Genomic DNA, 26,872 nt, shown 5'->3' on the forward strand with positions numbered 1-26,872 from the left:
TTTTTTCGGTTTGGGGGTAATTTTTCAGTAAATTTTTGGATTTTTAAGAGTATTGTTGTCATTTTAGCCATTTTAGGAATTTTTTCTTCAAATGTTTTCAGAAATGTGAATAATACGTAAGTAAAGTGTTCTTTCTCTTTCTCCTGCCTCTACAAAGGCAGCCTGCAGCTGCACTCCAAATACCTGCTACCACAATATGGAATAATAAGTTGTAATACTGTCCCGTCCTTTCCGTTCGTATTGCGGAAAGTGCTGACATTACATATCATAAAACATTTTAAGCTGGCAGCAGGGTACGACAGCGGTCACTCACACTGCGGCCCTTTCCAAGTTCTGTGCAAATAAATTTGCTTAGTTACAAATATTTCTAGTCGGAATCCCTCGCTTTTTATGACGTACTGTTGCGCAATAAAACTCCGTCTGTCTTCAGTTTCTCACCCTTGACAGTACAGACAAAGATACAGTTGACGAAAGGTTCTAAGTGTGAAAAGTTCAGTTCTACGTTGCACTAGAGTGATCCATGTCATCGCGATGCCTAAAGCAAAGCCATCTAAATCGTGTCATTTAAAGCAGACTGTAGCTGAATTTGGAGATGATATATTTCCAACTGACGATAACATTATATACTGTAAGATGTGTGACACAAAGTTAGCGACAGAGAAATGTTTCACGGTACAACATAGCGGCAGCAACAACATATACGAGCAGTACAAATTTGGAACAAAAAGAAATCTGTGCAAATGTTACTGCAACAGTGTTCATCTGAAGGCGGAAATACGTCATCGGATTTTTTCACATATCTATGTGATGTAGCTGCTTTTACCGGTTATCACGGTCTCTTCGCTTGCAGATATCTTATATTTTTTCTTCTACCCTGAAGATGGAGGCGATACGTTCCTCCGAAACGTCGGTTAACACCACATATACACGGTGCCAAATCCCAGAAGACTGCTTTCTTCATATACACATTTGATAAGCGTTCCAACACGGTAGAAAAACATTTAGCTTCAAATTCAATCATATATTGCTTAATTTTCAACATAAAAAAAACGAGGACGAATTTAAAGGGTAATTTTGAGTTCACAGTGTCAATAAAGATTAGAAATACATTTTAAAACAATTAGATTTTCCATGACATGATACATTTTTAGGCCGCTTTTTAACTTTTAGATAATTTTTCTGGATTTTAGGTCATTTTATAGGTCATTTTAACATATATTTAGGTCATCAAAATCCGGACCCTGGTGATCAGCTTCATTTCCCAGACGCTCTACTTCCGGTGAAAAGCCCCCGTACCACTGCAGAGGATAAGTGGGCTCCAGAGCAGATCTTAACGCTTTGGAGAACAGAAATATCACTTTCCCCTGCCGGGAATCGAACCGCGATGTAAGTTGATTCAGACGCTAATGATTCTAATAAGCAGACGTTATGTGCCTCATTCGAATCTCGCCTGAGATGTCTAATATCATGACTGAGGTTATTCGTTGTTTTCCTCAGTCCCTCCATGCAAATGTCAGGATAGTAACTAGATTAGGACAGGACCGTTTCCTTCCAAATCCTTCTCACTTCACAATTCACCTATCATTCTATTATCCGATGCTATACGCATACGTATAACCTCGACATTGACAGCGTCTTAAAATAACCTACAAAATAGACGATATTTTACGGAATTTTATCAGCGGCCCTTGAACGTCTGAACTAGGCACATTCATTAATTCGGGACAGCTTCAGGCGACAATGTAGGGCACAGAGCACTACTTGCGAGACTGTCCCCACTCTCTCGTAGGATTGGTGGTTAAAGGCTTAATGATTAAGCCTACTGGTTACGTAAATGAGGGAACGAATATTACATACGTTGTGTTACTGTGAGAGAGCTTGCAGTCTGCTCTCTCTGGTGCTAGAAATCTCCAGAGCGATTTGTGGCGCCCTTTAACGACCTGTTGTGAAACGAGAACCATAATTATTTATACATAAACCAAACGCGTTGATAACAAGACACCAACATGGCGAACTGCGATGACAGTGGTGGCCAATTAGTTGCTATTGAGTCGGCACTGTTGCTAGTTGTATCAGGTCTTGTTGCAGCTTTCGTCATTTTAACTGTTAACGGGTGAGTAAATAAATTGTGTCATCAGCATAAGTGGATCCACTTTTAACTGCAAATCTATTACAATTCCTTATAATCAGAATATAGGACAGAAGATAACCCAGTGTCAACTAAAACTGATGTTCACGGTTTCAAATTTAGCTCTTTAAAGCACAGCTGCAACTATATATACCGTTTGAATTAACATTAACATTTTGCACTTCACCCACGCGGTGTATTCAGGAGTTCCATATTCTCACAATAAAGGCTCCTATTTCCCTAAACAACACTAAACTATTTCGCTTTAATGGGTACAACTTTTTTATGAAGTAAGAATTGCTTTTTATACATCATTTAGATAAATTTCAGGCTTCCACTCAAATGTTTTATAGAAGTCAAACATAGGTATGATATTCAAATTTTTATGTATTGTTTGCTTACATTATCTTCGAAATTAGTTCATGTAAACTGGTATTGAAAAAAATGATTTTAACGGATTATCTCCCATCATGTTAGCAACTTCCATTTTAGGCACAAATATTATGTTCTTGGACATTATTCATCGTCTTGTCTTTATCAGAAAACCGTCCTCTTTGTTTTTCAAAACATAGCGTTTTAGAGACTGGATTCTGTCTCCGTCTTCTGGTAAAACCTAATCAATCGGGGGCTGATTTTAGATAAAGACAAGTAAAGTAAAGTAAAAGTAAAGCTATCCCTGTGGAGTAGAGTATCTGTAGTATCCCTGTAGTATCTAGAGTCTAGATAATGTGGGACCCTCAACATCTCACAACCCTATGGGCCTTCAGGGCCTGGTACAGGGATAGCTTTACTAGCCGATTGTCTAGATTCTAGACAATCGGCTCAAAGATGGCGGTAAGGTTGTCAGCCTTACGCGCCGGCGTAATTTAAATTAATTCCTGGTACTCATTTCTGTTAGAGGCTGAGTAAACCCCAGGGCCTAGTGCGGCTGGAAGAATTAGGTCAACTGAAAAAAAAATCCAATGACCTCATCGGGATTTGAAACCGCGACCTTCCGGCTTGTAGCGTAGCACCTCAACCACTACGCTACCGCGTGCCCCCAGATAAAGACAAGACGATGAGTAATGTCCAAAAACAATATATGTACTAATGTACCATCTTCACAAACTTTTACATCTTATTCCATTTTATGCATTTCAAAATATTGTCACGTGTTTGGAATCCGGAAGGGTTACTTCCATGGAAACGCAATAACAGATCGTTGCGTAGGAAGTAACAATAGCAGTATCGTAATTCTAACAATGATTCGCCACGGTTACAACGAATTCTTAGAAGCATTGCGTGACAACGAGAAAACTGAACTGTGGGAAATGGTGTCTGGTATCCGGTCCGAACAACGCCTATATAAGGGGGCCGAACGTATCAGATATTCCAGACCGCGCTGGAGTGTTTTTATTGTTAGAAAACTCCAGCGCGGTCTCAGCTCAATGGAGACCTGGTGTGAGCGCTGGAATATTAAAATTAATGAAGATAAGACTCAGGGGGTCTACTTCTCTCGTAGTCGTCGACCTCCTGAGTCTTGTCTCACTCTAAATGGACGAAATATTCCATTTGTAAATAGTGCAAAATATCTAGGTGTAATCTTCGATAGGAGAGTGACATGGAGATTACACATGGAAATGATCGAAGTCAAGGCCTTCAGAACATTCATTAGAGTATATTCCCTGTTCAAAAGTGAGCGACTGAGCGCTAACATTAAAATGACCCTCCACAAAGCTCTTATTAAATCCGTAATGACTTATGCTAGTCCCGCCTGGGAGTTTGCGGCAGACACTCATCTAGTGAAATTGCAGCGCCTGCAAAACAAGGTTCTCCGCACGATTGGCAATTTTCCAAGGCGCACACCGGTCCGCGATTTGCACACGACATTCAAAATCCTGTACGTATATGACTATATAACAAAATTATGCAGGAAACAAGCAGAAGTCATACAAAATCATGAAAATGAGAATGTTCGCAACATCGGACAAGGCGAAGCCAGACACAGAAAGTATAAGAGGCTTAAACTTGGCGGCGGTCAGGCATACGACCGTTCAAGTGACTAGACTGCCGTGGTAGCGAATACTACTAGAAATAGGACATAATATGCTGTACTGAGCCTGGACTAACAGAGGCCTTGTATATATTGTACAAAGAAATAGGAATTAAGATTAAATTTGTAAATATATGTAAATACTGACAATGGACTAACAATACGGACTATGACTGACAAATGACAGTCCCGACCTCTCGACATAGAGGGCGCCCCAAATGGACAGGACAGCAACTTTCATGTAATGAAAACAAAAAACAAAAAGAAAAAAATCTGGTCATGAGCCCCAGCCGGGACAGACAGACTGGCTCACTATCAGTCTCAATGTGACTTGAACTTGGAGATATTCCAGAGTTAGAAGACCAGAGATGGAAGAGACAGTTGGAAGATAGCCGCCGCAGAATGCAGTTGAAGCGATACTAATTGTACTTGTGTGTGTAAAAGTGAGCGTTCAATAAATATTCGCTAAATCCGAGACCCACGTGAAGTTATTTTTCGCGCTGCATAGGCAACACGCGAGAATATGTTTATGGTTCGTAGTTGAGTTGAGTGTCTCCATACTGAAAGACAGACGGTGCGACACGTAAAAGCAATTCTAACTTTAGATTTTAATATGTGATACAGATCTCTCTTTTCAATTTCGATTTCTTCAAATAATCCGGGAGGTACACCCAAAGCTTCCCCCCCTTTCGGCGCCCATGCCCTGAAGTAAATGTGTACCTAACCTCGTAACTGTAGATTTTGTGATTGCTCAGAAATGCGAAACTGAACTTGATAAAAATTCACACTCCAAAGATGCGGCTTACGACCTCGGTTTAATGTCGTGTAATTGAATACCATAAAGGTTATACAGCACAGATATTAAACGTTTACATTCATGCCGGAAGTTCGTCTGAAAGTTTCCGGGAAATTCTTCGGCCTGTCGGAAGAGGGGAACAGGCTACTCGCTTCATCTCTTCCTGCGCTCGTTTGGACTAGTGAGGTAGCCGACAGGACATTAGATCAACAAATGGCAGACAGAGCAGCCTTAAGTAATGGAATATAGCGAAAATAGCCCCTATTGTTGTGCCGGTACGCCTTGCGCCTGCCTACTCCTACCATGTTCACATTCACTCGTTGAAGTTCATCCTCGGAAACATGTCAAACTTGAAACTTTAAATCTGAGACTTTAAGTGATGTTAGGGGGGAATGTTTCAGCCAGTTTCTCTTCTGTGAGCAATCAACGTTTTGATTCGTTCTTTTTTAGACCAGCAACGACCATGCCAGTCTAAATGCATTTAGATATTGATATGTTGGGTTTTTTGGACTTTATCCATCGTCCTGGTTTTTGAGATAACAAAATAAAAACACGACGTTTCGGAAACTGGATCACTGGTCCAGTGATTGAGGCTAGCTCTTTCTAACGGACCCAACTGAATAGGTGTTTTCCTTCACCTGAGGGCGGAAACAGATCCAGTTTCCGAAACGTCGTGTTTTTATTTTGTTATCTCAAAAACCAGGACGATGGATAAAGTCCAAAAACCCAACATATCAGTGTGTTATACACCATCGTCAGAATCCTATAGTAACTGCATTTAGATATGTACGGACAGATTTTATATTTGGAAATGTAACATCCTGAAATTTATTTCGGGATTTTCTCATTCTTCACACGCGTATAGCAAAACAAAAATTACTTTCAATTTTAATATCACATGTCGACACAAGAAATACAATGTCTGATTGAATGTGTATTAAAGTAAGAGGGGCTAGGGATTACAGCCGAAGGACACATAAGACACAAGCTCGCTTCATGGTAGCTACTCAAAAATGTATTTTAATTATATTGACTACAAAATGTAATGCTGCTTAGGAGCTACTGGCTGGCCTGTCGTCTACGCTACGATTCGGAACACGCGAAATGCGAGATGAGTGCAGTTTATGTCCCCCTCACCTGACCGGCCGAAGGATTTGCATGAGGCTCTCAAATGACTTCTTTACACCTTGGATAAAAGTTTAAGAAAGGACGCTAGAAATGAGTAATGCTCATAAGTTACACTGAAATGTTACAGATCGCCAGCAATGGATGGGAGGACGGAAACAATCCATGTTAAAAGACCACAGGATCACAGGGTACCAAAACTGGACACGGGAAAACTGATTATCGACACAGACGCTGGTGTAGATGATGCTGTAGCATTGTTCCTTGCTCTCGGATATGAAGCGAGGCAGCTGAACAGCAATGTCCGAATCATGGCCATCACTTGCGTGTTTGGCAACACCGACGTCAATAACGTGGCCCTAAACGTGCTCAAAGTGCTCAAGACAGCAAACAGGTTGGATGTATGTAGGATCTGAGGTTCTCACAGCGGTGGTTATGAAGAGTGCTATCTTCTGGGATATAGCGCTGTGTAGGATCTGAGGTTCTCACAGCGGTGGTTATGAAGAGTTCTGTCTTCTGGTATATAGCGCTGTGTAGGATCTGAGGTTCTCACAGCGGTGGTTATGAAGAGTTCTGTCTTCTGGTATATAACGCCGTGTAGTCCGTTGAGAGTCAACCGACTGGAGATGGATGCGAAATTTTCCTCCGAAACTTTGGCTGACTCTCAACGGACTACATGATGCTATATCCAAGAAGGTGGAACTCATCACGTTGGTTGTATGTTTTTATTTTCGGAACCAGACTCTCAGTCAATTAATAGCCTTTAGTTTCATCTGTATCTGGATTGCTACAAGAGACCAGTGGCGAGCTCTTGTGAGTATGATAATAATCTCCGTGTTTCATGTAAGCCGGGAAATTTCTTGATTAGTTGAACGAATGTTGGCATCTCAGAAACGAATCTGCTTCACGAAGTTGTTATTCTTTGAGCAAAGGTCACGGTATTTTTTTGTTGTTGTTAGGATTCAGGCGTTATTCAGCTGCCCTTGACAACGCCATTTGGTTTAATCGCCGAAAATTGTAAACTCCATAAACGTGATATACATTTGTATTTACGTCACAGAACTTCATTTGAGGCTGTACTTACAAATTATGATGATCTAAAATGGCGCATTTAAAGCAAAAACGCAAATAAACGGTCGTCTATGCTGTACACATTCAGCACTGGAAGTTCGTGTCTGTAGCAAAAATATCTTGCATTACGTCAAGCTGTTTTATATGAGTCCTATCAAATTTGAAAATAAAAGTTAGTGCCCATCTACAAAAAAAAAACGGTGTTATAAATGAGAAGACAAAAATACGAATCTTCACAGCCGTGGAAAAAAAAATTCAATCAATCTAACATATTCGCCCTTATTAGTTTTGGTATATGCACGATAGTATACGTTTTACCGGTCTTAAAGATAGAAGCAGCATATTCCTCCGAAACACTGGTATAAACTCACAAGGCAACACAGTGTCAGAACCCAGGATACCACATTCCTACGAACGACAGTAACGTTTGTGGGTTAATTCATGACGCTGTCAGTATCAAGACTGTATTGAGTCGAATAATAAGATGAATGATAATATTGGAAATATTTCGAATAAAGAGTCGTGGCCTAATGGAGGCACTCTCCCAGCATATTATGTGGAAGGACTGGGGAAAATCACAGAGAGCTGATGTCCCAATTAGGATTTGAACCGAATGCCTACCGAATGAGACTAGACCGTGACTGCTGCACTAACCTCCTCGGTAGGACAATCGTCAACTGCTCAATATTGTGACATCAAAGTTATGTGAAAATTTCCACGGTTAATATATACGGAGAATAATTTTACATCGATCCAGTTGCAATCTGCTTTCCTACCAGACCGGACATAATACACATAAATCGAAACACCCGTCAAATAATACCAAACCAGATAATACTGCACGCGTACCTACGGGCCTCCAAGCTCTTAACCGCTTCACACGTGTCTACAAGCAAGATAATCCTGCACGCGTACCTATGGCCTCCAAGCTCTTACCCGCTTCACACGTGTCTACAAGCAAGATAATCCTGCACGCGTACCTATGGCCTCCAAGCTCTTACCCGCTTCACACGTGTCTACAAGCAAGATAATCCTGCACGCGTACCTATGGCCTCCAAGCTCTTACCCGCTTCACACGTGTCTACAAGCAAGATAATCCTGCACGCGTACCTATGGCCTCCAAGCTCTTACCCGCTTCACACGTGTCTACAAGCAAGATAATCCTGCACGCGTACCTATGGCCTCCAAGCTCTTACCCGCTTCACACGTGTCTACAAGCAAGATAATCCTGCACGCGTACCTATGGCCTCCAAGCTCTTACCCGCTTCACACGTGTCTACAAGCAAGATAATCCTGCACGCGTACCTATGGCCTCCAAGCTCTTACCCGCTTCACACGTGTCTACAAGCAAGATAATCCTGCACGCGTACCTATGGCCTCCAAGCTCTTACCCGCTTCACACGTGTCTACAAGCAAGATAATCCTGCACGCGTACCTATGGCCTCCAAGCTCTTACCCGCTTCACACGTGTCTACAAGCAAGATAATCCTGCACGCGTACCTATGGCCTCCAAGCTCTTACCCGCTTCACACGTGTCTACAAGCAAGATAATCCTGCACGCGTACCTATGGCCTCCAAGCTCTTACCCGCTTCACACGTGTCTACAAGCAAGATAATCCTGCACGCGTACCTATGGCCTCCAAGCTCTTACCCGCTTCACACGTGTCTACAAGCAAGATAATCCTGCACGCGTACCTATGGCCTCCAAGCTCTTACCCGCTTCACACGTGTCTACAAGCAAGATAATCCTGCACGCGTACCTATGGCCTCCAAGCTCTTACCCGCTTCACACGTGTCTACAAGCAAGATAATCCTGCACGCGTACCTATGGCCTCCAAGCTCTTACCCGCTTCACACGTGTCTACAAGCAAGATAATCCTGCACGCGTACCTATGGCCTCCAAGCTCTTACCCGCTTCACACGTGTCTACAAGCAAGATAATCCTGCACGCGTACCTATGGCCTCCAAGCTCTTACCCGCTTCACACGTGTCTACAAGCAAGATAATCCTGCACGCGTACCTATGGCCTCCAAGCTCTTACCCGCTTCACACGTGTCTACAAGCAAGATAATCCTGCACGCGTACCTATGGCCTCCAAGCTCTTACCCGCTTCACACGTGTCTACAAGCAAGATAATCCTGCACGCGTACCTATGGCCTCCAAGCTCTTACCCGCTTCACACGTGTCTACAAGCAAGATAATCCTGCACGCGTACCTATGGCCTCCAAGCTCTTACCCGCTTCACACGTGTCTACAAGCAAGATAATCCTGCACGCGTACCTATGGCCTCCAAGCTCTTACCCGCTTCACACGTGTCTACAAGCAAGATAATCCTGCACGCGTACCTATGGCCTCCAAGCTCTTACCCGCTTCACACGTGTCTACAAGCAAGATAATCCTGCACGCGTACCTATGGCCTCCAAGCTCTTACCCGCTTCACACGTGTCTACAAGCAAGATAATCCTGCACGCGTACCTATGGCCTCCAAGCTCTTACCCGCTTCACACGTGTCTACAAGCAAGATAATCCTGCACGCGTACCTATGGCCTCCAAGCTCTTACCCGCTTCACACGTGTCTACAAGCAAGATAATCCTGCACGCGTACCTATGGCCTCCAAGCTCTTACCCGCTTCACACGTGTCTACAAGCAAGATAATCCTGCACGCGTACCTATGGCCTCCAAGCTCTTACCCGCTTCACACGTGTCTACAAGCAAGATAATCCTGCACGCGTACCTATGGCCTCCAAGCTCTTACCCGCTTCACACGTGTCTACAAGCAAGATAATCCTGCACGCGTACCTATGGCCTCCAAGCTCTTACCCGCTTCACACGTGTCTACAAGCAAGATAATCCTGCACGCGTACCTATGGCCTCCAAGCTCTTACCCGCTTCACACGTGTCTACAAGCAAGATAATCCTGCACGCGTACCTATGGCCTCCAAGCTCTTACCCGCTTCACACGTGTCTACAAGCAAGATAATCCTGCACGCGTACCTATGGCCTCCAAGCTCTTACCCGCTTCACACGTGTCTACAAGCAAGATAATCCTGCACGCGTACCTATGGCCTCCAAGCTCTTACCCGCTTCACACGTGTCTACAAGCAAGATAATCCTGCACGCGTACCTATGGCCTCCAAGCTCTTACCCGCTTCACACGTGTCTACAAGCAAGATAATCCTGCACGCGTACCTATGGCCTCCAAGCTCTTACCCGCTTCACACGTGTCTACAAGCAAGATAATCCTGCACGCGTACCTATGGCCTCCAAGCTCTTACCCGCTTCACACGTGTCTACAAGCAAGATAATCCTGCACGCGTACCTATGGCCTCCAAGCTCTTACCCGCTTCACACGTGTCTACAAGCAAGATAATCCTGCACGCGTACCTATGGCCTCCAAGCTCTTACCCGCTTCACACGTGTCTACAAGCAAGATAATCCTGCACGCGTACCTATGGCCTCCAAGCTCTTACCCGCTTCACACGTGTCTACAAGCAAGATAATCCTGCACGCGTACCTATGGCCTCCAAGCTCTTACCCGCTTCACACGTGTCTACAAGCAAGATAATCCTGCACGCGTACCTATGGCCTCCAAGCTCTTACCCGCTTCACACGTGTCTACAAGCAAGATAATCCTGCACGCGTACCTATGGCCTCCAAGCTCTTACCCGCTTCACACGTGTCTACAAGCAAGATAATCCTGCACGCGTACCTATGGCCTCCAAGCTCTTACCCGCTTCACACGTGTCTACAAGCAAGATAATCCTGCACGCGTACCTATGGCCTCCAAGCTCTTACCCGCTTCACACGTGTCTACAAGCAAGATAATCCTGCACGCGTACCTATGGCCTCCAAGCTCTTACCCGCTTCACACGTGTCTACAAGCAAGATAATCCTGCACGCGTACCTATGGCCTCCAAGCTCTTACCCGCTTCACACGTGTCTACAAGCAAGATAATCCTGCACGCGTACCTATGGCCTCCAAGCTCTTACCCGCTTCACACGTGTCTACAAGCAAGATAATCCTGCACGCGTACCTATGGCCTCCAAGCTCTTACCCGCTTCACACGTGTCTACAAGCAAGATAATCCTGCACGCGTACCTATGGCCTCCAAGCTCTTACCCGCTTCACACGTGTCTACAAGCAAGATAATCCTGCACGCGTACCTATGGCCTCCAAGCTCTTACCCGCTTCACACGTGTCTACAAGCAAGATAATCCTGCACGCGTACCTATGGCCTCCAAGCTCTTACCCGCTTCACACGTGTCTACAAGCAAGATAATCCTGCACGCGTACCTATGGCCTCCAAGCTCTTACCCGCTTCACACGTGTCTACAAGCAAGATAATCCTGCACGCGTACCTATGGCCTCCAAGCTCTTACCCGCTTCACACGTGTCTACAAGCAAGATAATCCTGCACGCGTACCTATGGCCTCCAAGCTCTTACCCGCTTCACACGTGTCTACAAGCAAGATAATCCTGCACGCGTACCTATGGCCTCCAAGCTCTTACCCGCTTCACACGTGTCTACAAGCAAGATAATCCTGCACGCGTACCTATGGCCTCCAAGCTCTTACCCGCTTCACACGTGTCTACAAGCAAGATAATCCTGCACGCGTACCTATGGCCTCCAAGCTCTTACCCGCTTCACACGTGTCTACAAGCAAGATAATCCTGCACGCGTACCTACGGGTCTCCAAGCTTTTAACCGCTTCACACGTGTATACGAGCAAGAAAACTATGGCCATATGTCCGCAAAAACACTATGATAAAACATTACGATTGCAAAAATATTATATGTATAGTTCTTAATTATATTTTAATTATGTAACTTATCTCGTTTAAAATCTTTATCTTCTATTGTATCTTATGTTTTATATTATTATATTAGGGTATATTGTCAAAAATCCAACACTGCACTGAATTATACAGTATGCAATTCAATAGTTTAAGAACACGTTAATTACGTACACGTATTTGTCTGATGATGGCTTTCTAAAACGCTGAAACGCCAAATACTGTTAAACATCAACTGTTTTGTTGTGTTGTGACGGACTCTAATAAAGAAATGTATATATTTAATACAATAGGATGCATCCAGTGAAAAAAATACTCTGCTATAAGCTGGAAGGTCCAGGGTTCAATTCCCGATGAGGTCACTGCATTTTTCAATTTACCTAATCCTTCCAGCCACATTATGGCCCTGGGGTCGACTCAGCCTCTAACAGAAATGAGTATCAGGAATATTCTTGGGGGTAAAGGAAGGGCGGCCGGCCGGCGCGTAAGGCTCACAACCTCAACGTCATCTGTGAGCCGATTGTCTAGAAAATGTGGGAGTCTCGACGTCTCAAAGCCCTATGGGCCTCCACGGCCTGTTACAAGGGATTGCTTTACCTTTCTTCATGAGACTTATGAGATCACCTCGCTGTCCGTCTCTCTGTCTGTGCATCAACCCCCTATAATTTTTAGGCTTATGAGATCACCTTGCTGTCTGTGTGCCCCCCCCCCAATTTTTTCGTTTTCAATGATGTATTTGTCGTATCAAAGAAAAGTAGGCGATTAGTTCTTCCCAGAACTTTTTGTTCTTATATTATTTTCGTCTTTCTTTTCACCTTTTCGTCTTTCATTCTTCTCTTACTTGTTTCTCTTTTCTTCTATACACCTCGTCTTCTTTCAGATCCCCGTGTACCGCGGCGCCTCGCGATCTCTCCTGGTAACTCCGCCTATAGACGACTTCTATGGGAAAGACGGGTTAGGGGACTTCGTGTACCCTGACCCGCCCAACCCCGCCGAATACCTGAAGAAGGAACACGCGGCCGTCGCGCTGGTACGGCTCGCCTCGCAATATCCAAGTATGTCTGATGTTGCTTCTGTCCATATTGAGGCCACAGAAAGTATTCCCACGAATCAACCCTCTCCATTATTCACTCCTTCCCACCGCGGCCTCCCGGGTTCGATTTCAAGTCATGTCATGTGGGATTTGCGGTGGACAAAGTGGCACTGAGACTGGATACCTCCCAGTACTTCGGTTTTCCCTGCCATTCTCATTCCACAAACTGTTCCATATCCTTTAATATTCCTAACATCCGATGCTATACTTGTTCTCGATACTGACAGCGTAGTTAAATAACAAACTAAAAAGATTTCCCTCGAGCTGTTATGCTTCCCCATCTAGCGTAATTCCCTTCACTCCCCTCCAGTCGTGTAGCCATTCTCTTCACACGAATGTTGGTAGTGGTTGACATAGGCCAGAGGGCGCTGGAAGGAAATACAGTCGGATGCAGAGAGGGGAAAGTCTCGAGCAATGGCATCCACGGGACTTCCTTCCGTGGCCTCAATATAGGGGTCAGAGTAGCAAAACTGGTTACGGAACTGGAGACCGAGGTTCGCTTCTGGATAGCGCGGTGAAAACCTTACCTTGCAGATGCACGTCCAAAACGGTTCGGTGTTCATTCGAACTATTCAAATGCATGGGAATGAACGGAACTGCGTGTCCACCTTAACACTGTGAACTCCGATGTACATCTGAATAGTATTCATGTATTCAGTTCCTACCTCAGAGAAAACGGGCACTGTCTGTATTACAAAGGCCTGCCAATCAATACTGTTTAGAGAAAAAAATCTCTTTATTTTGAGAATCATACGAAATAGGCCTACAGAAGTACACAGTGTGGGCCAAACGCAGGAGGTACATATAATTGCCACTGCTATAAGAAGGGACAGAGCTAGGGAGCAACGGACACCGTTCAGAAACCAAATATTTGGTTTTGTTATGATATATTTAGGCCCTTACAGAGCCATAACATAAATGTGAAGCAATGAAACCTAGGGTTCTCATGGAGGTGAATATTGTGGCGCTGGGGCAGGTTTTCCCCGAGTACTTCGGTTTCCCCTGCCAATCTTCATTCCACCAATTGCTCCACAATCACCCTCACCTATCATCTGGGGCTGGTACGATAGGCCAGAAGTGGCCGCAGTACAAGGGACTTAGTCCCACCCCACTTACTTACTTACTTACTCACTCATGGAGCTGAACCCTTCTTGAGGAGCCGCCAATTCTGCAGCCACTCATGAATTTCCCAGCATTTTATGGAACCCGAAGGTTCATCACCGTGTTCACAAGAGCCCTCCACTGGTCCATATCCTGAGCCAGATCTATCCAATCCATCCCATCCCATCCTATCTCTCTAAGATCCATTCAAATATTGTCCACCCACCTACGCCTTGGTCTTCCCTGTGGTCTCTTTCCTTCTGGCTTTCCCACCAATATCCTATACGCATTCCTCATCTTCCCCATTCGTGCTACATGCCCTGCCCACCGCATCCTCCTTGACTTGATCATTTTAATTATACTTGGAGAAGAGTACAAGTTATGAAGCTCCTCATTATGCAGTTTTCTCCAACCTCCTGTCACTTCATCTCTCTTTGGTCCAAATATTCTCCTCAACACCCTGTTCTCAAACACCCTCAGTCTATGTTCCTCCTTTAATTCCAGAGACCCCACTAGCAATAAAAAAAAATTGCGTTCTTCTGGGATGTGACGTCGTGTAGTTTGGTATATAGGTACCAACGTTTTATAAGAACCTCCAGCCTCCATCATCATAATACAAGTTTGCTTTCTACTTTAACGAAGGAGGCTTCAGATTCCTCCGAAACGTCGGTGCCTCTCTACGGTCCGTGTTTTTAGATCTGCCCGTTCTCAACAGAATGCGCAGTAGATCTGGTCCAGTCCATTAACTGAGATGAGGACTGTGGTGTATCAGGGCATTAGTTACAGTGCGTCACAATCCCCCCACAGTGTATCTGCAACTACGCACCGTGTATGGTTGTGTATAGTCCCCTCCACAGTGTAGCTGCAACTACGCACAGTGTATGGTTGTGTATACTCCCGCCCACAGTGTACCTGCAACTACGCACAGTGTATGGTTGTGTATACTCCCCCACACAGTGTAGCTGCAACTACGCACCGTGTATGGTTGTGTATACTCCATCTACTATGGGAATCAAGGCACGTCATAATCCGTTACGCAGACCGTTACGTCATCGTTAAGAAGCTGCATATTTTGGACTGTGAACTTTCGGTATTCACAAGCAGCTGGGAAATTCATACCTAGCCACACAGGAATTTTCTTCCGTAAGGTTGCCTACATACGCTGTGGCGTACTCTGGTTCGTACAGTGGATAGACTGTATATACACTGCCTATATGACTGACTTCCTGACTTTTTCAGAACAAATCACGCTCCTGTGTCTCGGTCCGCTGACAAACGTGGCTCTTGCTATCCGCCTGGACCCCTTCTTCGTCACGAACCTAAAACAAGTTGTTGTACTTGGTGGGAGCACGGAAGTTAAGTATTTATACACCCGGTTTCACCTGTTGTAATAACAGACTCCTTTAACCATTCAATTGGCTAAATCTTATGTTGAATTGTTATGTTATGATTCCTTTATCATTTTAATGCAATTATTGTAGCATTACAGGCAGCCCCCCCCCCTCAAGAATAGTTGCATTCCTGGAGAAATTTCGTAAAGAATTTTGTAGTGCGAATAGCTTTTTTCCCATACTCTTCAATGTTATAATTCGAGGTTATTTTCTCGAGCGACAAAAAAAATTATTTTCATAACCGGAGCATATAAAAATCGGAAACAGATTTAACCTTCATAGTATGAATCCTGTTTATATCATACGAAAGATATATAATGGGACTGTCCCATATCTTTCGTATTAGATTATACTAAAACTATTGGAGACCCTATTATGCTGTAAAATATTAATACAGATTGTTAAAATTAATTTTGAAAAGATCAATCCTGTACAAGATGCTCACTAGAACCGACTGGACCAAGCTGAGTTCATTTGTTTCCATTTTCGTTCGCACGTGCTCGTTTTTGTTTCGATGTGAATTCGAACGAGCGAGTTCGCCTTCAGATGACAAACCAAGCCGAGGGTATGCGCTTAATTATGAAAGTTCGTATGAGCGAATTTTCGCAGTGAGAGTCATCGTAAAATGAGGATTCTCCGTACCTAATTTGCTATACGGAGGTAGACGAAATAGAGTAAACAATTCCTAAAGAATAGTTCGAAAAAATATATAGAAATATGATTTCAATGGCGGAATTATGTCCTGCCAGAGCGTTGACTAGGAACCAATAATGATGGATAGCAGTTTTTTCTCACGGACACAAATGAGTAAGTACTCGTACATTCAACGGGTGTCACATTTGTATTAGAATAAAAAAATTGTCGATAAGACTATTAACATAAAGACAATTTATTCATACAATACTTTTTTCCTCCTTCTTATTGAAACCCAAAATTTGGCGCTGTAATCTCATTCTGATGTTGATAAGTCTCGTAGGAAAGCAATTTACAAATCTGACTCTATAAGTCTTTTTTTTTTCTTTTTTGGAAATAATAAACCAGCTAAATCGTGTTTCTGTATCAGTTTGTTCTGTTTCCTTGTCTCCAGGATTTGGTAACGTAATGCCTGGAATAGAGTTCAATTTCTATGCGGACCCAGAAGCCAGCTTCATTCTTTTCGACTCGGTGAATGCAAGTGACAGTAACATGAACCCCATACTTCTGTTTCCATGGGAGTCAGTTGTGAAACGTAACACTATACTTAGGGTAAGATATGGTCTATTTATATGCATTTTCCTCATAGAACATCTCTGAGACCAAAGGGCAAGAAAACTTATGGGGGTGGGGAACCTCTGTTCAATGAGATCTCTGGTAAACGAGATTTTAATTCCTGTCATAAGTTTAAAACGAAATTTAATGACTTACTAATGATAGCATAACGATCTACGTCGTCATATGATAAGTCACTGTAAAATAAATTCTAAAGACACTTATAACGAAGTCAATTACCGACCGTGCTTAGGATTCTATTAGGAATTTACCAAATCAAGATAAATTTTATTTTATAAAAATAGGGATCTACTTGGAAATTATTCCTAAAACGAATCGCTGTTCCAGTACCTAAAATAAAAGCTAAAGTTATCCCGTCACAGGCCACACGGGGTTGTGAGACGTCGAGGCTCCCACACTTTCTAGACAATCGGCTCACAGATGGCGGTGAAGTTGTGAGCCTTATGCGCCAGCCGGCCGCCCTTTACTCCCAGGAATATTCCTGGTACTCATTTCTGTTAGAGGCTTAGTCGATCCCAGGGCCATAGTGCGGCTGGAAGGATTACGTCAATTGACATATCCAGTGACTTCATCGGGAATCGAACCCGAGAACTTCCGGCTTATAGCTTAGTGCCTCAACCAATTGTGGTACCTCGTGCCCCCATTTCAGTACCTAAAGAGACAGAAACTGTTTGCGTCACTCTCTGATGGCATAAGAGCAAATATATCATAGAAACAGTTTTAACAGTGAAATGTCCATTCAAAATTAAAACGTAAAATTTGACAATTCTCTCTCTAGATACGGTTTTCACAGATAACATTTCAACTGATCCACGTTGTACACTACATTAACAACAACAACAACAACAACAACAACAACAACAACAACAATAATAATAATAATAATAATAATAATAATAATAATAAACAGCAGATATGTGTGGCTACAAACCTATGCAATAGACACGTTAGCTTTACGGGTTCTGCTAGGAGTTCCTTGTTATATTGCAAAAAACATATTCAGGCATACAGTAAAAGCTAAAGCTATCCCTGTAACAAGCATCGCAGGCCCATAGGGTTGTGAGACGTCGAGGCTCCCACATTTTCTCTAGACAGCCTGCTCACAGATGGCGGTGAGGTTGTCAGCCTTACGCGCCGGCCGCCCTTTACCTCAAGGAAGTTTCCTGATACTCATTTCTGTTAGAGGCTTAGTCGACCGCAGGACCGGCAGGAAGGATTAGATAAATTGAAAAATCCACCTCATCTGGACTCAAACCCGCGACCTTCCGGCTTGTATAATGTCTCAACCAACTACGCTACCGCGTGCCCCCGTTCAGGCATACAGTACTTACGTAAGTAGTGTCTAAACACACAAGCAAAGCAACAAAATATCCAGTCTAACAGCGTGCAAAAATCTACAAGACCCTCTAACTATGTAACATGTATATAATAACGCTACATCGGCATGTATATGAGCTGTGTAAAGAAAGCACAAAATACCCACGCCGCAACAAAGAAATGCAGCGCAAAATAGCCAGCATCTGCAAATGTACTCTTTTTTTTTTTCTTGGCACTACAGCCCCAGTGGGCCTAGGCCTACCTCCATGAACTCCGTTCACTTCGGTTTTTCTATACGGTAGGACTCCTTGGGCGAGTGATCAGCTCGTCGTAAGGCCTCTACCTGTAGACAAACACAGAAAAACGCACACAAACATCCATGCCCTGAGTGGGATTCGAACCCACGATCCCGGCTTCCGAGCGAGCGAAGACAGTGCATGCCTTAGACCGCTCGGCTACCGTGACCGGCGAATGTACTCTTAGATAAATATATTAAAATGAATAGCTGGTGACTACAATAAGCAATAACATTTAAGAAGTTCAATTTTAATTTTTAATGATAATCATAATTCTAATTTTATGTTTTAATTAATAATCAGCATCGCGTTCACGCGCGATATGTAATTTTTACATAGAGTTGAACAGTTTAGGCAAAGTAGACATGCATCTGATGATCGTGTACGGCAGAAACATGCGGTGACAGAGAAGTAGCACAAGACACTAAGTTGCATTTGAGACGTAAATACAACGTGAAGACTGCACTTAATGTATGGACACATATGTGTACTGTACCATTTGTTACAGACTGGGGACTGGTCCTTGGAAGATCCAAGGCTGTTTACCGCTTCATGAGACAGGAAAGACTGTTGTAAGATTTGAGGTTTTCACGGCGGTGACTATGAAGAAAGCAGTTTTCTGGGATGTGGCTCCGTGTAGAAGAAGAAGAAGAAAATCCGCGAGCGAACCTGCTCACGCTGGTTTCTTCTTTTTTTTTCTACCCTGAAGATGGAGCCGATAGGTTCCTCCGAAACGTCAGTTGACACAATATCTACACAATGCCACATCCCAGAAGACCGCTTTCTTCAGAAAAGACTGTTTGATCACAAATTTATTTTCTAGCAATGGCGCAAGGAAGTGCTGGGCTCCGTGAGCAGCCAACAAATACGCTTTCTCAACCTCGCTGAAAGAGGGAATCTGGATGATAGCAAAGAAGCAGACTGGCACTGCGCCGACGCTCTGGTCACAGCGGTCACCCTTGACCCCAGTCTGATGGGTCAGACTTCGGACTGCTACAACGCAATGCCTGAAGTACAAGGCCTGAGGGCAAGGGGATCTCTCTTCGTGGACTACAACAGCTTGCTCAAAGACGCGCCATGTAATGTCGTAATTGTGGAGAAAGTGGATATATTGCGCTACAAGAGAATGCTTCTCAGCTTACTCGCTTAGACCCCGAGTGTAACTGGTAGTGCTCATATGGCATTTGCAGTTTGTGGTGGGAGTTACTGAAACGGAGTTCCTTGCATTCAAAATGAGGCTGAAAGTCATAATGAATTAATGAGTAGGATAAATATTCTAGTGCAGTATCTCTCCGATGCTAAAATGAAATAAAATGTATTAATTTGTACAGTTTTGTACCTATACATCTTTTGTTTTCATCACGGTTTCCGTTATTTTTAAGATCTTTCCAGAATGTTCTAAAGCAGGTCTCTTTCCAATGTGAAGTTTCTGTCTCGAATGCTGTTTTCCAACGAATATATAAAGCCCGCGAATTTTCTAAGACAGTTATCTCAGAAATATTAAACAGATATTTTCTATATTGCATTGTTTATTTCGTGTACAAAAATATTTATTGTCTTGTTTTTCTGTAAAAGCATAAACTTCGTTTTAACAGACTTTAAAAATTATCCAGTTGTTTGGAGATAATGCAACGGCCGCGCCATAGCTCAAGCGGTTAGCCGCTGGCTTCCCACCGCGGCGGCCCGTGTTCGATCCCGGGACTGGTTAAGTGGGATTTGTGGTGGATAAAGTGGCGCTGGGGCGGGTTTTCTCTGAGTACTTCGGTTTCCCCTGCCAATCTTCATTCCACCAAATTCTCCATCATCATAATCACCCGGGGCAGGTACAATAGGCCAATCAGTGGCCGCCGTGCCGAGTGGACCCAGCTGGACTCCACTCCCCACTAAGTGAATTAATAAAATTTGGAGATAATTCAAAAGAAACTAAATTTGTATTTTAGACAGCTTTAGCGTAGCAGACGTTGGGCAAAGTACAAAAGATTTTCCTCTTTCAGAAACAGAAATTACACAGTTTCCTATGTACAGACCTATAATTAAGCCCGTCCAGTTCCGTGAGAGAAGATAACTTTCATACTCTGTAACCGGCCAAGTGCCCGGCCAGAGATGAAACACCAGAGAATGATAATGTAATCCATGGTCAAGGTTATGGCACAACTCATGAAGGCGGTGATATACGCGTATCGAACGATTGAACAGTTTTAGGTGGTTCTTTAACGACGCTTTGGCGGAAGCAGGAGAAAACAGAAGAAGTGGAAGTGAAACCTGTTCCAGGACCACTTCGTCCATCATGAATATCACATGCAAGTCAATCAGATTTGAATTCGGGCCTCCGAGGAGCGAAACAGGTGTCCAGGGTCTGATTCACACCACAGTCAGTTTTGAGCATTACAGGCTACCTTATTCCGTGGCATTAGACGCTAAACCAGCACGACTTTGTGTACGTGATCCATCCTCGTGACGCTTCTCCAAGACGGCTCTATTATAGGGTTATGTTTCATACTCGTATACTTGTAACAGGCATTCCAAACATGAACACAGAAGGGGGGAAACCATATATGTCCTCCCCCTCGATTTTTGGGAAGGAAAAAAATTGAATAAAGAATGAAATGCACCAAAATTAAAAGCCATTTCAGAAGTAGTCTTCTATCCTGCATAATCTAGGATAGGGGTTCTCAGACTGTGGACTGTATGGGAAGTCGTTAGGATCTCAAGAACCGTGTTCAATAAAATATTGTAGTATCCGTGCATATTTTTGGCAACTCAGTAAGTCAGCAAGATTAAATAGGGACGATTTTGGAAAGTACAGCTGCAGCCAGCGAAACGTTTCGCAAAAGTTTCGTGACTGCACAGCAACATTTCATAGCTTACAGCAGGTGCAGAGGGGCTGTAAAGCTGTTTAGATTCCTGTTGTCACCGTACAGTCTGATAGGGACCTGCAACAATGTGCATAACTGCACTTTTCGTGACTGTACAGGGATATTTTATAGCCTACTGTAGGTGTGGAGAGGCTGTAAAGCTATTTAGGTTCCTGCTGTCACCGTACAGTCTGATAGGGACCTGCAGCAGTGTGCAGAACTGCACTTTTCGTGACTGTATAGGAACATTCTATAGCTTACTGCAGGCGTAGAGAGGATGTAAAGCTATTTAAGATCCAGCTGTCTCGGTACAGGCTGATAGGGACCTGCAACAATGTGTAGAACTGAAAATTTTCGCAGCCCGGCAAAAATGAGGGGTGTTTGCATATATTAATGCATGGTTTTCAGGGGCTGCACTATCCCAGAATTGGAGAATCTCTGCTCTAGGGACATCATTAAAAGTAGTCTTAATGAAAGGAAAGTATGAGATAAAATTTTCTGGCTATAACCCCCCCCCGAAAGAACCCTGGAAAAATCCCACGCTTCTAACAATATTTTGCACTTGTTTAAGTGTTTCTCGCCCCATTAGAGCTACACGTCACACCAAAGTCACATTCTTACCGAGCAATTTGGCTCAAGAAATAATGTGTTTTGTAGTATTTGGACAGAATGCGAAGTACATAATATAGCACAGTATTCGATGTGGGACCCAGCTAGTTAATACGTAATTCTATTATGAAATAAGTAAGTAACTTTACCGGTAATCTTCCACACAGTGAGGATATTTCCGTACATTGTGTTGGTATTCCCAGTTCTGCTTTAAGTATTGTAACACACACAACACACGTGATACAGCAACTGCCAACAATAATTGTATATTTACGTTGACTAGATTCACGCTAGTCCACCACTAGAGTCCGCGTAGCACTAGCTCACAGTCTGTTTTGACTTCTATCGCAGTACGCTAAATGTACGGTACACAGTCCGTAACGGAACCTTGAGAACGCTTTGGGCCATCCTTTGAAATTAGAACACAGAAAATAAAAATATCCACAGCGGCGTGTAACTAGTCTGTCGCTGCAGAGAGAGCCAATGTCGACTCACACTTCGACCTCCTTCAAATATGCAAAATCTTCAAGGTTATTTACTGGCATTATATCAACTACTAAAATTATTGTTAACAGAAGAGCACAACACATTTACATTTTTTCGATACCGTGTACAGAATGAGCTCTGTTTTTTTATTAAAGTGGGTATGCTGTTTACAAAAAGTATAGTCACAATTGTAATAGGCTCAGTTCCCTTTATCGTCCTTGTCTATATGAATACACGCTGTATGGATGTACACTGCTCATTATGTAATGCGAATAAACTCTTATTCACTAAGTGAACAGCAGTTTCTCGCACGAAGGCTGCCGAAAGCTATATGCAGGTTGATCTACCGGTAACGGTGATACTTTCATTCAGGACGTGCCTGGGTCGAATCTCGGCCTGGACACTGGTTATTCTGACTGACGTTTTTAGTGGCATTCCACAACCCCTCCGGGCGAACACTGGGGTAGTACTTGAAATAAGCAATGACCGCTTCCCTCCACACTCTTCCCAATTCATCCAACCATTCCACGTCACATAATCTGACCTACTGACCGTATCATTAAACTGTAAGCACCACGCTACGAAGACGTACGGAGGAGTGGAGGTATAGTTACATAAATTCTTAATCTCAACACTATATGGAGATCACTGGTCAGTTTAACGCCCTGGCCGCTTTATTCACGGGTGATGACCCCGCGGTACGCATTGAAGAGATGGGCTTCCCCAGAACCGGCCTGGAAGTTGTGGAGAAAAGCTTCTGCTCCTGCCGGGAATCGAACACGGATTCTTCTGCCGACAAATCCGTAGACTAGCCGCTAAATCGACTGAGCGATCGCAACTCCCATCATTAAATAAACAGAACCCACACACTGGTTACACAACCCCAGACCTACGTAGAACACACGAACATGGTAAAGGTCTGGTCTCGCCTACTTCAGGGGCCTGACCGCTGACACTACATGCACAGTCACGTACAAGCACGTCAACTGAGGCAGCGCTTGCTACTGCGTAGGTCTAACTGCAAGGCAAACGTGTCGCAAGGAATAGAGCGCGCCCGAAACCCGCACTGTGTATGTGGCATTCTTACAAACTGACTGCTAATGACGTACATAGCCGTGCTAATGTGTGCCAGCGCAGTTTCTTTCGTGTCGAAGTACTGAATTCGGTAAAAAAAAAAAACACGACGACTGGAATCTCTTTGTTATTGGCTTACGTAACTAACATTCGATATGAGATACACGTATCTACGTATATTATACAGGGTGATTCATATAGAACCGGCCCGACGAAATGAGGTGTAATATAAAATATACCATACAGATATGAAAGTAATTTACACATATCTTATCTTGGATTGTGTGCCGTGATCAGAGCAGGTGTTGAAAGTGTCCGCCGTTTTCAAGTAGGCACTAGAAATACTCGCTGTTCAACAGTGTACTCCATGACTGTCGCCTGCGCACTGCAGACACGTTTCGGCATTGTCCTTGACCTTGCAGCATAAGGGCTGCCACTTGCCGGATCATGCGCACACCATTCGACTCAGCACGGCCCACGGATTATTATGTCGTAATTGTGAGCGGTTATATGCATCACCTGCGGAATTATTAGCACATTCATCGGGCCGGTTCTATACGATTCACTCTGTACTTAAGAATGCCGGCGCGGGGAGGGGAAGCCAAGCATTTTTTTTCCCCTGGCACTACAGCCCCAGTGGGCCTAGGCCTACCTCCATGAACTTCGCCGTTCACATCGGTGTTTCTAGATCTTAGACATACGGTAGGACTCCATGGGCGGGTGATCAGCTCGTCGCCAGGCCTCTACCTGTACACAAACACAGAAAAACACACACACAAACTAAACATCCATGCCCAGAGTGGAATTCGAACCCACGATCCCGGCTTCCGAGCGAGCGAAGACAGTACACGCCTTAGACCACTCGGCTACCGTGACCGGCAAGCCAAGCATTTGCCCCCTCCAAATTTTTAAAAATAAACATTACAAAAGAAGGAAATGTATCAAATATGAATACAAAAAATGTTTTTAAAAAAACATTCTTCTGTCCTGAATACTGTAGCACAGCGTTTATCAAACTATGGTCCGCGGACCACAAGTGGTCCTCGAGGTGTGCCCTTGTGGTCCTTCAAAAAAGACAGAAGAAAAAATAAAATTCAAATGAATTGTGTATCACACTATAGCTGGAAATCTCAGAGTTAGGAAATTACGCATGGCAATCGCCTCTTCACTTCTACGTATCTGTGTGAGAAATGGTTTTCATCACTAACTCAAATAAAAACAAAGTACCGAAATCGACTCGATATATGTGACGATCTCCGACTTAAGCTTCCCAGCTACATCCAAATATAGAACAACTGTGCAACAAGCGGCAGGCTCACCCATCTCATTAATGTGACTACAAAAATTTATTTATTTTCTTTAGCTAATAAGTTTAAGGTTATCCAAATTCTAATAGCCTTGAATTATTAAAAAACGAATATGAATTCTCTTCTATTAACTTAATTACGTAATACCAATATAAAATTAATTGAATTAAATGAATTTTAATTAATTATATTTAATGTAAGTATACTAGTAATAAAATATGCTAAAAATGATAAATTTGCTTTCGAAGGGAACAAGAGTAAGGTGGTCCGCAGAACTGTTCTGACTTATAAAAGTGGTCCCCACTTCAAAAAAGTTTTAGAAACGCTGCTGTAGCACGTAGAGCCGCTGCCATGTAACGACCGCGACAGGGCCGTTTCTGAGCAACGGCTTGGTAAACCCGTTTGCCGCAGCAACACACACGACAGCTGTTTTTTTCTGTGAGGTCCCTGCCGAGATGGTATAAGCAAGAGATAAGGTTAGAGCTTAGTCAGTTCTGTACAGGAGTCTGTGAAGAGTGGACTTGAGGAGGAGACTGAGGAATAGCCACTGTTGGAGACGTTACCAGGAAACGTCTAGTAACAGAGTGAGAACACTAAAGTGTGTACTCTAGTGAACTGTAAAGTGTGGAAAGAGCTATAGTGTTACAGTTATTTGTAGTTACGACCTGTATGTGTTCAATAAATCTGTTTCCCAATCCAAACCCCGTCTACAGTCACACATATACAGTACTACGCGACAATACTCTAGGGCGATCAGTGAAAATATTCTTAAACCGTAAGATTTGGAAGGAAACGGCCGTCACCTCATCCTTGCACTATGCCAGAATTTAACTTCAGGGACTGAAGAAAACCACTGAAACCCGTAGTGAGAATATGCGATGTCGTGGCCGAAATTCGAACCAAATGCCTTCCGAATACTTCCCTTGAGTGTTACCACTGGGCCAGCCCGCTTAATCATAATGGGGCTATCTGTGGAGAACCATTAAATTTAACTGCGGAACACATGCCTAATTTCTCGGCGTTTACGTTGTCGTACTTGGAAGTAAAGTATGCCACGAAACTGGGTACGTTTAACCTATTTAGTTCTGACAAGAGTTAATTTCAATATCTCGGTTAAGCGTTCCTCGTGCCAGAATAGACGTTTATACTCAATGTGAGAGTATTTTCACACTGCAATACCCTTGCGTCGGATAAGTAGACTGGTTCCTCCACAGTGCCTATGTATGAACAACCGCATCCATAAATATCCTGTTAGCGGTTTTCATTTCGAATGACTACCTCGTCAGCCTCTGAGGTGTAAGTCACGGTGAAAGTATTTCTGGGCTTTGGAGACGATATTTCAACACACTGAAATAAAGTTTCATAAAGGTATGCGACTACAGGGTGATTCACTCGGAGGAAACATAGAACTAATAATTATAACAAAACTCCGTGCCTGTAGTCCGCAAGCGAACCATATCGACCGAGCGACCGCCGCTTGTCGGCGAAGTTACTCAACACAAAAGCGGCCACCGTAGTCTAGGGGTAACGTTCCCACCTCATGACTCAAGATACGCGGGTTCAAACTCAGCGGAGGTCGTCGAATTTTTAAGGGCGGAAAAATTCAGGGAACAAGTCCTCCGGGAGAGACTTTAAGCCGTGGGTCCCGTGTCGTAGATTTACGGCACGTAAAAGATCCTCATGTCTCTAAGAGACCTCTGAGCAAAATTATTAGGTAAAAAGTTTCCCGCCCAAGTAGTTTCCAATGCCTCCGGTAGGTGGGGAAGNTGCGCACTTTCAAAACACTGCCCCGATTCGCGCCATTTCCGTTACAAATGAAACTACTACAACCCTTCCTGCCGTGATGGAAAAAACAAATATTAGGGAAAATTGAGCGTCGTGACGGTCTATGTCTCCAGGTGAAGGAACACCACTTTCAGCATCTTCTGTAAACCAATTTTGTCCATGTCTATTTAGGTATGTACTCGTCAAGTTTCGTTTTCATCTGTAAATTATTGCGTGATTTGTATTTGTTAATTCGAACTCTCCGAATGAAGCACCCTGTACCGCGTCTCTCGAACATATCTGAGAGTACGTCATCTCCTGAGCAGCCAAATTTACGACAGGAAAGTTCCTACGTGTTCAAA

General features: G+C 43.6%; 2 protein-coding genes across 8 annotated transcripts in view; one reads left to right on the forward strand and one right to left on the reverse strand.

Annotated features, from left to right (window-relative positions):
- The window catches only part of LOC111867153, a 79,597-nt gene that overhangs the window by 32,942 nt on the left and 19,783 nt on the right, over window positions 1-26,872 (reverse strand). Inside the window, exon 1 of one of the 7 annotated variants that reach the window (XM_033752571.1) lies at window positions 22,029-23,404. The exons of 5 other annotated variants lie outside the window; for them this stretch is intronic. The gene's annotated coding sequence lies outside the window, so the exon portion shown is untranslated. Of the gene's footprint in view, window positions 1-22,028; window positions 23,405-26,872 lie in introns of those variants that run through there. One more of the 7 variants, XM_023856739.2, reaches the window with a different exon arrangement.
- On the forward strand, window positions 1,849-19,774 carry LOC111867154 (pyrimidine-specific ribonucleoside hydrolase RihA). Its single transcript, XM_023856740.2, has 6 exons — window positions 1,849-2,113; window positions 6,212-6,482; window positions 12,829-13,003; window positions 15,382-15,498; window positions 16,621-16,778; window positions 19,239-19,774. Exons 1-6 carry the CDS (start codon window positions 2,007-2,009, stop codon window positions 19,563-19,565), a joined length of 1,155 nt encoding a protein of 384 aa, XP_023712508.1. The 5' UTR covers window positions 1,849-2,006; the 3' UTR covers window positions 19,566-19,774.

This window comes from Cryptotermes secundus, unplaced genomic scaffold, assembly GCF_002891405.2.
Source record: "Cryptotermes secundus unplaced genomic scaffold, Csec_1.0 scaffold448, whole genome shotgun sequence".
Taxonomy (NCBI): Eukaryota; Metazoa; Arthropoda; class Insecta; order Blattodea; family Kalotermitidae; genus Cryptotermes; species Cryptotermes secundus.